At 36.1% G+C, this 15,696-nt stretch overlaps 3 protein-coding genes across 3 annotated transcripts; 1 reads left to right on the top strand and 2 right to left on the bottom strand.

The window, feature by feature from the left end:
* Positions 1–6: 6 nt before the first annotated feature.
* LOC121234280 (C2 and GRAM domain-containing protein At5g50170) lies at positions 7–4,902 on the bottom strand. Its single transcript, XM_041130161.1, is given in 11 exon segments — positions 7–180; positions 273–424; positions 427–507; positions 510–549; positions 1,179–1,295; positions 1,410–1,693; positions 1,780–1,962; positions 2,084–2,449; positions 2,452–2,822; positions 2,824–3,291; positions 4,401–4,902. Coding segments are annotated over 10 exon segments (2,400 nt in total). The 5' UTR covers positions 4,751–4,902; the 3' UTR covers positions 7–180; positions 273–284.
* Positions 4,903–5,981: 1,079 nt separating this feature from the next.
* On the top strand, positions 5,982–8,392 carry LOC121234283. The gene is made up of 2 exons (XM_041130165.1): positions 5,982–6,213; positions 8,124–8,392. The coding sequence occupies exons 1-2, from the start codon at positions 6,070–6,072 to the stop codon at positions 8,277–8,279; spliced, it is 300 nt and encodes a 99-aa protein (XP_040986099.1). The 5' UTR covers positions 5,982–6,069; the 3' UTR covers positions 8,280–8,392.
* A 1,339-nt stretch (positions 8,393–9,731) lies between these two features.
* On the bottom strand, positions 9,732–10,779 carry LOC121234282. The gene is given in 3 exon segments (XM_041130164.1): positions 9,732–10,172; positions 10,175–10,378; positions 10,508–10,779. Coding segments are annotated over 3 exon segments (591 nt in total). The 5' UTR covers positions 10,653–10,779; the 3' UTR covers positions 9,732–9,930.
* Positions 10,780–15,696: the final 4,917 nt, after the last annotated feature.

The raw sequence follows: 15,696 nt of genomic DNA on the forward strand, positions 1-15,696 counted from the left end.
ACTCACATTGATGGGAATTCTGCAGTAAAACCTTAGGACAACTTTGCAATCTTCCGTCCGGAATGGGTCCAGCATCTTCAAGCATGATGGGGCGTGTCATCTTGATCCTCCTGCTCTTCGGCAATCTGTGCTTTCTGATCAGGGGTCAACGTTCTTGTTCTCCACAAAGCCATAATTGTTCTGTCAGTATAACATGGTTTAAGGCTTGCAAATAGTGTGGGAATCAAGAACTAGAAATCATCCTTTAGCATGGGTGTGCATGAGTTAAGTACTTTATTTCACTACTACCTGCTAGCTCCATTGAATGATGCAAATGACTGGAAATAAAATTTAAGCCTGCCTTCTTCATCTTGACATTTCGCTCCATGCCTTGAATCAAGACCTCGATCCTTCCGCAGAACTATGACCAGTGTAGGCTGGCCATTGATGCCAGGGATGGAGGAAGCACTTGGATATCTTCAATATCCTCCCAAAGAAAGAAAAATTTAGTTTTATGTCCAAACAAATTGCATAAAACCCAACAATTCTTGCGGAAAGAAAGAGCCGGCCCTGCACCAAAGTAGTCATTCCAAATTTACAACTTGAAGCTATAGAGACATGGAATAAACAGGTTAAAAAAACATACAAAAGCAGGTCAACCTGATCACTGAACTCTCAGTAGTCTCCACCGAATAAATTGTTGGGCCATTTGGCCAAGCATAAAATCAGCCAACTGCACTTTACATGGCCTTTTAAAATAATGCCTTCTAGGTTTTAGCTCAATTAGAAGAGTTACTTTGCTGTTTCAATGCTCAAGTTAATCTACCATTTCAAAAGAATCCATTTCAATTTGGAGGGGATAAAGAAGTTTCATTTTACATGGCCAATTTAATGCTTACGTTCTAAACCAAACTTAGGACTTCCATGGAACTTGCAACATAGAAGTTACCTTATTGTTGACATCATCATCCACGTACAGTAATTGACTAAGCCTGATAACAATGAAGAAAATGGGGACTGCCAGGTGACCAAAAGTAATTTGAGCAAATCTCAATCACCTCTGTGTCTTGAGACCAGATTGACTTTAACAAGCTCATTTGTTGGACACTCATGAGATTCCAGGGTAAGAACTTCCACTGGTGATCCTTATAAACCATTCTTTATAGAATATCTATTCGCATGTTAAATATAACTAGCACCTGTAATGGCATCTTTCTCTTCAGGTGGCATGTAAAGTCACTGATGAGAAACTCTTCTGGTGGCAATATAAATATTTTTTGGAATGTTGAATTCTTGTGAGGTGATCGTAGACTCAACTGTCAGTAAACAGTTATGGCATAAGTTCAACATTTCTACATGGGGAAAATAACCACCACAACAACAAAAATTGTTATGCATGAGTAGGCTGGAAATAAGGGTGCTGGGCTCACCTTCTTTCCGACTTCCTTTTCCATCTTCGTCAAATACTCCCTAATCATTTCAACTCCTTTATTATTATCTACAAACATTCTCAAGTGTAATTTCGACTGAGAAGACTGAGCAAGCTTTCCCTCTAGGGGAACCCACATATCTGCAAGTTCAGTAGATGTGTGTTTAACAAAATTGATCTCAGCATGCCCAAGTGAGGTGGCCTGGTCAAATGGACCATCAAAATCAAAAACTTCTACATCTAAAACTGATGGCGGTTCTTCCATTGCATCAAACTCAAGTATCTCTGCATAATTGTTTCAACAGTTATGGATTAAAATTTGGATGAAGAGTATTGATGGAAAGTGGTTTCTAAGAAGTTGAGGGACTTACCATTCCACTGAGGATCACGAGTTTGAAGCTTGACAGAGCTTGTTCTCGTTTTCCCATTGCAGGTGAAGACAACATAGGGATCTGAAAACTCTGTCAAGACTAATGATGCTAAGTTGATCCCTTCGATTAGAGCAATGGTAAGAACCCACCCATCACCTTGGGCTTTAACTCCATGATCACTTCCTATAGAAATCGATTGGCAAAATAAGTGAATCCTCAGACAAAGAAAAGTGATACCAAGTGTGAGTGCGCCATAGATTAAGTCAGTTCATAAGCTATGTGCTAAGTAGCATGTATCCTTCACCTCTTTGCAACCTTGCTTGTACAAAGTGTGAGATCATGTTGTAGACACGTTCCAACTGAATGACTAAAAGTCCACTAGTGATAAGCTCTCCTAAGCTGTCTGGCAGATCAAGTCCTTTAAATTCCAAGCCTTGGAGATTGCTGGGCTCAGAGAGTAGAATATGCACTAGGAAATACATAGCCATAAAAATGGCAGAAACTACAGTGAGATTCCAGAAGTATTCTGTTGCCAATTGCCAGTCTGATTGATGTTCTGTTCCCAAAGTTTCCAGCACATCATCCTTGTTGGATACGGACACAGTATCGAAAGTTTTAAAATTCTGAGTGAGCAAGCTGGCAAATTGGTCAAAGCTCTCCTTCAGTCCTGACGAACTCCTCCTTCAATCATGCCTCTCATCATCGTCTTTTGAAGGAAGTTAATGCCCCAGGACACTACTAAACGGGACGATTCTTCTCCTGAAGATATCTCTGGTCCTGGCACTATCTTGTAAAGCAATTCGACCTTGAATGTACTTCCATATGGAACATCAGGTGTACTAACACTTACTGAGACCACAAATTCCCTTCCGTCTGCTCTTATATAGGTTTGCTCCTCTGTGGCTTTAACGGCCTTAACTAACTTTGTTGCTGCTTTTGTGTAGGAAACAGCTCGCGTTAAATTTGATGTGGCTCCTGATTTCCACATCCAAGGTCCCTCTTGCACATCTTTTGTTCCCTGTACATCTGCTAAGTTTTTGAGAACTGCGAGTCGGGGAAAAAAGAAAGGCATTAAGATCATGGGATGATGCTACATATAACTGATCTAGAAGAATGCCACCCTGCAGGTTTTCAGGCATTTTATCTTGTTCATCATATCTTGACTGCATCATCTCAATAGCCTCTACAAAGCTACAGCTAGCGGAATGTTCCTCCATGCAATCCTCATAGTCGGATAATGTACTGGATAACTCCGAAGAATCATCACTTCTCGAGGCTTCTTCATTCTTATGGAATATCTTCTCCAGACGATTAGCAATAGTCTTCATCAAATGTTTTCCTTCTGCTATTTTCCGGCTTGGAGCTTTGGAGCTAAACATGTCCTGACATGATATGCACGAAACCTCCAATTCTTTAGGCTCCTCGATGTTGTTATTTGAATGTGCACAAAGGAGGCGGTTGGTGGAAGTTTCATAGCTTTTTCCATGAAGAGAAATGGTGAGAAAGATTTTTTCCTGCAAAGGGGAAAGATATAGACTTGAAACAGAGGTAGCCAAGGATGCCCAAAATGAAAAGGACACCACCTTCAGAAATTCAATCTTAAAGGCCACATAGAGCTAACAATAACAGAGATATAATGGCAGTCATATGAGCTGCAATTTTTTTTGTTCAATTGAGCCTTTTAATCTGTATTTCTCATCACTGTTTTCATCAAGTTCATTATAACTTACCAATCAACAATTTGCTGAATAAGATACTTGTTACAGCACTCGTCAGTATTTCATGGTGTTCTATATCATTGATGTTTGTCTTAGCTTCTCTACTAAGCCAGTCCTTTAAAGCAATTGTAGGTTTTAGGTGATTGCCATGTGACTTGTTGCCTAGATTAAACGAAATTGCCATGATGAGGTACGGGTATATCTTGGAAGTCCAATGGATATTATATCCATTCTTCAAATTGGGCATAATATTTCAACCAGCAAGTAAAAATAATAAGTCATTCATTGAAGCCTCAGAGGTTCCATGATTTAAGATTAATCAACAGGATCCCAAGCTTAGACAAGAGCCATCCTCTGATGCACATTTTGTTGCCTCGAGATCATGTAAGATAACAAAGTCATACTAAGAAAGGAGAACCTTGTTCCAATGTCAGAAGACAACAAAATTAGCTTTGCCAAATCTTTTTTTTCCCCAAAAAAATAAAGAAATTCCTCGTCTGAAATATTTGAGAGAATCTTTTCTGAAGTAATCCAGACATTCTTGAAATGGACAATAACATCTTATATTACAATGAAGTTGAATCTTTAGCAGTTCATAAATATCAAATAAACAGTAAAGGAGCTTTACACGGTAGCATCAGGCCACGCCATTTTGTAATGCAAGTTGATTTCTTTGAAAAACAAGCATTTCTCAAAAGTAAATAGTCTGAAATGGATTGTAAATACTAACTCCCCTTTACCGTCTAAATGTTGAAAACTTCATTCCAATGTACAACATAGAATTACGAAGCAAGCATGTCGCATGATATAAGAATAAGGCTACAAAAAAAATTCAGTAGTGGAACCAATCAACTAAATATGATATGAGAGAGAGAGAGAGAGAGAGAGAGAGAGAGAGACTAACCACAATCCTTATTAATGAATTTCCCAGTCTTAGGCCTTTCAAGAGGAAACCATGTGGGTGGCAATGTCTGATTTTTCTCAGCAGCAACAGACCATAATGGTATCCAAATTCGACCCAATAAGTTCCCAGAGCCACCGAAGACTTTGGGTTCCTCAACATGGTGATAAACAGACACCACAAGCTCCTCATCCGTACCATGGACCCTGAACACAAACTCTTCATTCCAAACCGGCACAATGGTGTTCTTCAAAATCCTAGTCTTGGACTTGTTCTTCCCAACCCGAAGCTTCACATAAGAGTCCTTCACAGGCAAATCTTTGACCTCCAACACGTACACATATAGCCTCATGTCCACAAAACTGAAGCCAGTATTTTTTACCAAGGAAGCCAAGGTAGGGGTTCGGAAGAGAAGTGGGGTTCAAATGTGGAATGGGTTTTATAGCTAAGGGCACAGTTGTAGTTGTTGGCTTGCATGCGAAACTAACGAGGAAACGTGGACGTAAAAGCAAAAGGACACGAGAGACGTGAGAAGACGTGGATGAAAGCCTTGACTGTGTCGGTTTTGCTTGCGTTTTGGGCAAGATCAACGGTGGAGGGGAGAGAATCAAATTCAATGAATCATGGTTTCTGTTCTTCAAAACGGTTGTCCATAGTCCATAGTTATTTTCTAGTATTCTCTTTTCTTTTCTGGTTCTTTTCAAGACTATGAGATTTTTCTTGGTAAAAACTTTGGAATCAGAAGAAGGGAGGAATCAATGGCTTTTATGATTTATCACGTTGAGGTTTCCTTTGTCTGCCTTGCTTTCAGAGATTTTATATGTTTATCATGTTTTCAGACAGTCTTCGACTCTTCTTCAAGTTTCCATGTGTGGGAGATGTCATCTGTTAATTGTAGGCGCACATGTCCTTGAAAGCACACTATTCATTCAAGATTATAATTCATATACTATAAGATTTTTTAGAACTTTTATGATGTCTTAGAATCTAATATCCCCACATTTGTTTTTCAATAATAATGATAAGTTTATAGAATTATTAAGCAATAAAACCATCTATATATTATATAATATACCACCCCTCTCATTTGTGATATATATAATTAAGTTCAATTAATAAAAGAAAAAAAATATGTCCAATTAAATTGCTAATATTATTAAAAATTGCAAGCTATAAAATTCTCAAAGCATGAAGTTTTCTCCTATAAAACCACATCATCAATTATCCCACTATAAATCATTAAATTATATTTAATAAATATTCAATTAAGTTATATTTTTAACAATATAATTATTAAATTGAAATGCTATATTAGAATGATTTCTATTTTATTTAGAATGTAAAAAGTGTATATCTTTTTCTATGTAATGACAAATCAAATCCTACTACTTAAATTATGTTGATGGTTTCCTACACTTCGAAAATAAAATAATTTTTTTACTAAAATAAGAATCGAATAAAATTAAATATCGTAAAATAAAATTGTAAAAGTATAATTAATAATTTTTGTTTAACAAGAATTCGTGTAGTAACTTTAAATTATGAAGTATATTTATAGGCTCATTGGTACCGTTACTAAAACGACATCAATTAATTAGCCGTCTGTGTCAACTAGGAGAAGGAACTCGTTCTCACACCAAGCGAGGAAACCAAACCGAAGGAAAAGGAAAAATGTTGCAGTTCCCGGCGTTCATGACGCAGTACCCGTGGTCGACGAGGACGATTCCGACGTCGTTTCTGCTTCCCTCTCAGTGGCCCCAACCCCACAGCGAGGAGCTCCTTCTCGCCATGGAGGAGTCCGATTTCGATGAAAAGGTACCTTTCAACCAACCCCTTTTTACTTAGATTCCATCTAAAGCTTGATTTCCAACAAAAGTTTTAATCTTTCGATCTCTTTGTGAGGTTTTACTGAAACATTGCCTTCTGGGTTTTGAAAGATTTAACGGAAATTGCATTCTCATGTAGCATTTCGTAATTTCTGACGTCATTCTCATTGTAAAGGATTAGAGGATTAGGTCTAATTACATTGGTACCACACGCTGGAGACAATGCTAATTATGATTTGGACTCGAAATCAATTTTTTATGTCATCTAAACCACTATCTGCACACAATCAAGTGTAAAAAGGCTTTAGTTTGAAGAACTGATCGTTAAGAGTTTTGTTTTGCTAGTGTGAGAGGCTTTGTAAACTTATAATCCGGTGATTTTTGTTCACTGATCAAGTATTTAACAGGAATTCTTGATCTAGCTGGATTTTTTTTTTTTTATTAAATAAATGCATGAGGCTTTATTGGTTTGTTTTTTACATGTGAGCCTCCATAATCCACATGCTGGATTCAAATTATGATACTGTATAGGTTAGTTAAAAGTTTAGAACTTTGGATGTTTCATCAGATTGCTATACCTTATTTCATAATCTTAAACTAATGCCGTATGCAAGTTATTTAATGTTGTAACTTAGCTGAACGAGCGGTAAGAGTGAAATCGGCAATGTCTATGAATTGTCTCCTCCAATTTCTTCTGTGTTCCATAAACATTTTTATATTGATGGGTGAAATCTACCCCGGGTCTTGCTCTTTATGATTATTATTATCGTACACAATATAAAATTAATCTGCCAGATTAAAATGATGATCCAAACAAACATTATGAACTGTTGTGGTGAGGATGATTAGTTGGACTTGAGGACTATTGTTTTTGACATTTTGTGGAATTAATATACAGTACTAAGAGTTTGATCATTCATGATTTAATACCTGGGAATCCAAAATAAATATTGCTGTAGATCAATGCCAGAAAAAAAGCTCTGGCTGCAGGGGTCTTTATTTGTTCAAGTTCAAGTTTATCTAGGGCAAGTGCATATAAAGAGTTATTTGATGTACTGAAGTTGGAATATCAGTGGAGTATAGAAGTCTAGGTAGTCTCATGAATTTGTATGTTGCGAGTGGGAATCTGGAGTTGATAAAAGCATGGGAGATTAAACCTTACCCACCTGTGAGTTAGGTCGAGTTCAAGTTGCCAATACATGGTTGAAAGGTTGCCTTGCATAACTTGGGGCACCTCCTTAATATGTTTCAGCTTCAATCCTGTCTCTGTAAGGGCTATACAACTATCTAGTTTTGATTGTTTCCTTTGTTTAGTTATAACTTCTGATGTTCTAGTCATTTAAATATCATAGTTTGAACCTTTCACTTGATCCTACATGTTAGATATTATTCAATCTATCAAAATTTTAATCTAATAACTTTATATTTGATTACAATTTGGAGGAAGAATGTTGTCATTCAAACGTTTTATATTTGTTACCTGTCCCCCACCCCAAATCTGAGAATAAATTAATGAAATAGACTATCATCCTATATATATCAAGCTATCTTAAGGTGGTTAACCGTGTATATAATTTAGATGCCAGGTTCGTCTGTATCATAATATAAAGTGTATATGATGAAAGAACCGTGATACAAACGCAGGGATTTTGCACGGGAAGAAAATGCGGATTTTAAACACAGTTACTGTTCACAACAGTGCTTACATTTTCCCTCTGTGTTTTTTCCCCGTGCAAAATCCCAGTGACTCGAGCACTTTACATGATGAAATTATTGTGCAGAAACAATGCAATCAATCTGTCTTATACCTAGCATAAGATAGTGACATGCATCTGATCCTTTCATCCACATTTCCTTTTGGATGATTAATTTTGGTGTTAATATGTATAACTTTGGCAGTGTAATGAGATCAGGAAGACAAATAGCAACCTGGTTGTGATTGGGAAAACCACCGTTGATAATGACAAAGAAGACTATGACAATGATGCCGACGACGACGATGCAGACAATGCAGAGGAATCTGAGGGTGAAGAGTTTGAGCAGGAAACTGCTTGAAAAGGCTTTGTATGCCCCCCAATTCTTACCTTTTGTGTGTAAAGATACTTAATGTTGGCATATGCAACGGCATGACTTATAGTTAATAAGAACAATTGCAAGCTTCAAAGATACATCTCCAGACTAACACTTACACGCACACACTCTAATAGTTGGTATGTGAGTAGATGGTGGGCTCTAAATGTTGTAATATTTATGGAGTGAAACTAGTTGTAGTGGTCAAATTGGGATTGTCAAATGGGTATTTTTCTAACATGATCCATGCATGTATGGGCTGATTATGAGGTGAGATTTGGTGCATGGTCAATCATGCTGGGGGTGGGGGTGGGGGCTATAAATTGTCGTTTTGCTAAGCTTCCGGGACACGCAAACTATGGTGCAGTGCGGTTACATCGAATCACTTCTCATTGAAAACATGAATTCAGTATAAGAACCCGTTTGGATACAGATCTCATCTAATTTTAATTAATAATCTTACTATTATTCCTAAATCATTCAATTCATTTATCTCATTCTAAACGCGATTCTTCGAATTCTGAATTTCTAAGTTTAGGTAAAGCTACAATTGTATGTCCTTGCCATGATTCGAGAAGTGGGCAGAAAGTTCTCACTTTCTTTTGGTGAAAAGAAAGATATCCTTTTTTTCCTTCTTGCCGACTCGTTTTTAACGATTGGAAGAATGAAGGAAAAGCTGCCCCTGCCCCCTTCCAACGAAAAACTCACTGCCTTTATTCCTTCCTTTGGGTTCATTTCAAACCACTTTATGCAGTCAATGGTCTCGAGTCTTACCCCATTATTTTCTTTTGTATACACAAAGTGTGGGCTCTCCTAGTCCCTGAGGGGTCACGGCACATGATTTCTAAATGCAATATCAAAGCAGCTTCGCTTAATTTAATTTAATTTAATTTAATTAAAATTTTTTTGGGGTTTCATTGAATTTATTGTTCCCGTTGTGCAAAGCATCCCCAGATGTCATTTTAAGAGCAACTTCAAAGCATGTGCAAGTTGTTTTCTTAAGAATCTTCAAAACCTTCTCTTCGCAGCCGAATGGCAGCCGATACCTGCGTGTCACCCGATAAAACAAATAAATTACCATTCCAAAGTCTCAAAACATTAATTAACACACACCAATTCAAACTAGAATAAATTATGACCAACGGAGAAGAGAGACTTACACACGTGTTAGAATCTAAAGCCGACTGAGTCCGACATCCGAACGTGTCAAGAGCTGAATTCGACACACTGCTTCCTCGATCGTACGACTAGAATTCGATTTCCTGTCGGTAAACGGGTAAAGACCCGTAAAGCACACACGTGGCCCAAACAGAAAACTAACACAGGTGACGGCCCCGTCAAAATTAACGGCGCGTTAAGGGAAACCTAACGGCTTCCCTTTTGTGCGGAAAAGAATATGGAATTCAACTCAGGGTTCAGAATTCTCAGGCACAAAAATCCAATGTATATCTCTCTCTTTAATTCAAACAACAATTCAAAAAATCCTTAGAAACTAATTCCATATAGGGGCGCTTTTTTGTTTTTGTCTGTTTTTGTTTGGTCAACTGCTTTTTCGCCATCATCAAATTTCTTTTTGGTGCTGTAATGGTGTGTAATTTACTTCAACTACAGTCTAGTCGTCTCTGGCTTTTGGTGCTCAGTACCGGTAATTGCTCTGCGGAACAAAATGCGAATACGAATACAGAACTCTAGGGTTATCCTGGACATGGTAGCTATACCGATTCCCTTTTGCGGAGCAATTCCGAGAACCGGCCGGGTATCCAATCGGAGGCGAATAAGTCCGCGGGAGGTAGCTGTAGGCCGCCGAGTTCCCCAACGATTCGGCGGTTACGAACGGCGATCTAGGCGCAGAGAAATCGACGCTCGGAGGAGGGGAGATTTCTTGAGAGATTTTGGTGGCGAAAGGACCGCCCTGATCTTTAGAGGATGGGACATCGACGACGAAGCTCGATTGAATTCTTCGATCAGGTTGGCCAAATCTTCGTCGGAGGTGATTGAGATGAGAGTTTCCAAATCTCCGCTCGGTAGCTGACACCTCAAAGTCACAGAATAGCCACAGAACTCCCCTAGCTTCACCATCAACTCTGCAAAACCAAAACAAACAAAAGACAACGATTAAATTCACATAAACCGGGATTAAATCCACAAAGACCGAACAAATTCACAGGAAGCGAAACGCAAGAAACGAGTGCAAGAAGCCACATAACACGAACCTGTATAGGAAATAGAACGATCGACGGAGAGGACTCGGGTGAGGCCGCCGACATAGCGAAGCTCGCCGTCTGTATAGCGAGGGAGGATCTTTCCGCCATAGCTACAAAGGAACTTGATAGTATCTGTAACTTTGTTAGACTCCATGCCGATAGTGTTCGGTACACTATCTGGTGAAAGTTGGAGAAAGTGGGAGAGAGGAACGCAGGGCAGGAAGGGGAGAGGGGGCCGGGGAAGGCGTTGGAGAGGTGGTGTCAATCTCCAAACCAAAGGGATGAGTTTTGTTGTGTATTTATAGGAAGAAGGCCTAGGAGTTGGAAGGAGGAAAGGGTTCGGAACTTCGGAGGATGACGTCATGGGAGGTGGAGCCCACGCGCAAACTTTAGAAACGAAATGAAACGAAAGGGCAAAGCAACTACCGAACCGTCTATACTACTCTCGCAAGAAAGGATCCATTCCGTTCCAATATATTCATTCGGATATTCGTTTATTCTTAATATTAATAACAAAATGAGTAGGAAAAGGCGGGCTCAATGGGCCCGACCCATGGTCCATGTACAGCTATGACTTTTTCAAGGACCGGTTCGCACCAAATACTTTTTTATCTTATAAATTTATAAACAAAATTAATGTATTTATAAATACTAGTTTAATATAAAATTTTATAAAAACAAATTTATAAATTGAATTAAATTAATGTGTGGCGTTACAAATATTTTATAATAGAAAAAAGATATACAATTTGATATCCCAAATCATCTTTATAAAATCTCTGTATAAACTAAATATATTTATAGTTAAAAATACTACCCGTTATATTGGATTTATATATTAAAATCAGAATCTGAAATTATTTGAGAGCCATATATACAATAATTTACAACACCCGCCTTCATGTCTTTCTACTTCACAATCGGTATGGTTACGGATAGGGGGGGCAGCAGCCCCCTACCCCGCCCTTATCTGCCCCGCCCCGCATGGAAGCCCCCTAGTGGGGGCGGAGAGCAGGCTGACCCAGAGGGGTCCCGCCCCCTACTCTCCCTCTCTTAATATCAAAAAATTAAATTTAAACTTGTATATAAATATTTATTAAATAAATATATTGTATATAGATATATACAACTTGTTGAAAACTTGAAGTTATATTTAAGTTAATAGTAAGTCTCACATTATTTAAGTATAATTATTGTATTGTTTTGACCTCCTATATAAATGTTAGCTTAGGAGGCTAAAGTAATACAAAATTCAACTCTAATGAATTTAAATTCTTTTTGTATTTATAAATTTTAATATAATTTAAATTATATTATAATTTAGACCTAAATATTTTTTAGATCAAAAAATAATTATTAGACCCATTAGACTGTAGCTTGGGTGAGAGGTGGTTTTGATCCCACCTCCCTAAGGTAGGAGACAGGATTGAAAACCCCTATCCACATGGTGTCGGCAGGGTGCAGGGAAGGGCCCTCCCCATCCCACACGATGCGGGTATCACTCCAGTTACAGAAGACCAATGAAAAAACATTTGTTAAACAAAAGGACCTAACACAAAATAGTTTTTAGAATCTCTCCAAACCCAAGTCATACTGTATGAAGCCTACCTCGAGTATATCCATAGCAATGATTTGGGTTGTGTACTCGTGACTCAGCTCTGCATCGTCGCACCCCCAGCCTCTACCTTCACGAAGTCCTTTCCACAAAAAATAAATCATTTTACAATTTCATAATAAAATATTAATTTTTTTGAATTTCAAATACAAAAGTCAAAGTAATAGTCTACATAATTTTTCTAGAAAGATATCATATTAGACGTTATTCCTACCACTGTTATATACCAGTGGTGTCCCTACCATTTTTGTTAATTTTTAAAGTGATATTCCTCTTTATCTTAGACGTTAATTTAATATCTTTTAGGAGTAGATATGAATATAATTCATGATTTATATATATATATATATATATATAAGTCCTTTTTGAGAACACAAATGTTTTGGGTTGTTCTTAAATATTTTCAAATATTTTATTTTCAAATATCATTTAAACACAAGACATTTTCAATTTCAAATTTTTTATTTTTTTTTTTATTTTTTTATCTAGTGATTACAACTTTCTTAAACTTCCATACAAAATATAAAAAATAATTTAATTTTTTTAAATTTTAAAACAAAAATTACATTAAAAAATTATTTGAATATAATTTTATAATTTTATAATATTTTTACTCAACTTTTTTTTTTTTATTTTTCAAAATCTAATAAAATATCGTAATTCAAATTATTTTATTACTATTCACAAACTATTATTAGATATTTTAAAAAGAGAAATACTACTTAATATCTCTGCGTCATATATCAAATGTAATTTATTATTTTTATCTTTTTATTTAAACATTTGTATTATAAATGTATTTAAATTGAACGAAAAATGAATAAATTATTTATTAATGTAAGATGTAAGGACCGATAAGCGGAATTTTTCTAGTGGCAGTCGCACACCTGATCCAGGACTCCGGGCAGTGTTTCATGTTTGGGCCATGACCCAAGCCACGCTTGGGTTATCATTGGAAGTACAATAAAAGTTGACCAGGAAGAACCGGGCTCGGGGGGTCCGATGCATAGACCATGGGAATATGACTTTTTTAAGGTTCAACACATTGATTAAATGAAGTCTTCTCAGCGGGGGTTAAAAATTGATTAAATTACCTGTCTATTTGGACACTGAGATAAGATTATTTATAAATAATATTGAAATAATTTATGAATAATAATAAAATAATTTGAAGTAGTATATTTTATAGAATTTTGAAAAATAAGAAAAAAAATTGAATAAAAAGTATTTTAAAGTTAAAATATTATTAGAATATAATTTATTAATATTATTTTTATTTTGATATTTGAAAAACTTGAATTACTTTTTATATTTTGTTTGAAAGTTTAAGAAAGTTGTAATGATTAAATAATAATTAGATAAAAAAGTTAAAGATTTGAATAGGTGTGAAAAAAAACCGATGAATCGATAGACTGGATTCAGACCATCGGGGTTTGATCCAATCTGGTACCAGTTCCATTTTTCTCAAAATAGGTCCGGTTTTTATTTTTTTTTTCTAACATCAGATCAGACTAGATCGGTTCATATATATATTTTTTAATTTTTTATATTGTATGAAATATTTTTTATATTATATATAATTTATATATAAAATAATTTTGTATTATATGATAAATTACTAATTAAGATAAATTAAAATTTAAAATCTTATATAAATAATTATATATTATCATTATAGTCTATAGTATTAGTAGTTATACTAATACTATATCACAACATATAATAATATACCATAATATATCACTATATTATTATATACTATAATATATATATACACTATATTATATATACTATATATATAATATATCGAAAAAACTAAATCAGAAGTACCAGTTTAGGGGTATAACTGGTGCGGTATCAGTTTTTCAAATCTCAAAACCGTTATATATCGGTTTCGGTTATAAAATATGTCCAAAATCGAACCGAAATTGACCGGTTACACCTCTAGATTTGAAATTGAAAAGTATTTATATTGTGGTGTTTGAATATTAAGATAAGATATAATGAGATGTGATTAGATGAGTTGGGAACACTTTATTATCCAAACGAACCATCCCAAGCCAAGTGAGAGAGGGGCTTTCGTTAAAAAAAAATAAAAATACCATATTTAAATTGTCAATAATTCTGGAAATACATATAATACAAAAAATATTTATTAAAGTGAGAACAATTTAAGGGTGAAAATCGACCCATTCAATGCAATTTTTGGACAAAACCGACATCGACCAATGAGAGAAAAGGGGCAGGAGCAACCAATTGTAATTGGTCAATGGGGAGGAGAAACACCAGCTGTCTCAACACTGGCAGATCTCTGGTGGTTCATGATCAGTTTAGCGGCGAGTTTCATCTGAGAGAGTAGAGAGAGAGTGTGTTGTAGAGAGAGAGAGAGGATGATAAGTGAATCGGGGAAGAATAATAGAGAAATGAGACGATCTAATTTCAAAATGACGCGATGTCACTATACTTAAATTTTTTTAATACGTTATGAATAAAACAACGCCGTTTGGTTTAAACAATGTCGTTTTAGTTATGTTTAAAACATAAATTACATATTTAAAACGACGTCGTTCTACTTAAATTTAACTAGAACTGCGTCATTTTGAGTACAGAATATATAAAAAAATATAATTTTTTAATCTGTTGGTTCAGTGATTTGAACTAGGTTCAAACCAGTGCTGAACCGGCCAATATCAATTTTCTCTATTTTTTGCTACATGCCGACCGATTCTCTACCTTTTTCGACCGATTATGTACTTCGGTAGTCGGTCTGATCAGTTTTCGTCAGTTTGGACGATTCCTGTACAACCTTAGTGTGGCACCCCCCGACCCCCATGTAAGGAAATACGGGAATCGAGACGTCGGAATGATGACAATACGGGTCACGCATCCCAACGATAGTGCCAAGTGTGTGCACATGCACAGTGTACAATAAACAACGCAGCGGATAAATTTAGTAAGTCAACTAAGTATCAGAATTTTTAATACAAACTAACATAAGTAGAATGATTAAAAGGAGTTATACGGTCATCCCAAATAAAATAAAATACAATACAAGGCCAAATGCAAATACGAGTGATCCCAAATCACTCCTCGGGGGGAGCCGAAACCTCAGACTCATCTTTAGCTTCATCTGCATCGAAATATGCGTTACCATAAAACGGTACTGTAGGTAAGTATAATCTAAACAACTCACGAGAATAAAAATGCATTAATGCAACCAACATGCATGCATATGATGAAATATGCATTATTATCAAAATATCATTTTCCTCGAAAATGAATATTTTCCAACACACGCCAAAATCTCATTTTGGCCCAAAAATAATAATCCATCATTTTTCCAAAAAATGACCCACACAAAATCATTTTATCCAACACACACTATTTTTCCAGAAAATAGCCAAATATCCATTTATCCAAAACTCGCCATTTTCTCATAAAATAGCCCATTAACCAATTTACCGTATGCATAATGATCTCCCCTAAAGACCATCCGCACACCCTAGCTCCTTTCGCCACACCACGGATAACGACTGTGCGTGTGATTACGTAACGAGCGAGGCCCAATTCTGTGTCCAGTGCG

This window comes from Juglans microcarpa x Juglans regia, chromosome 6D, assembly GCF_004785595.1.
Source record: "Juglans microcarpa x Juglans regia isolate MS1-56 chromosome 6D, Jm3101_v1.0, whole genome shotgun sequence".
NCBI classification, from domain to species: Eukaryota; Viridiplantae; Streptophyta; class Magnoliopsida; order Fagales; family Juglandaceae; genus Juglans; species Juglans microcarpa x Juglans regia.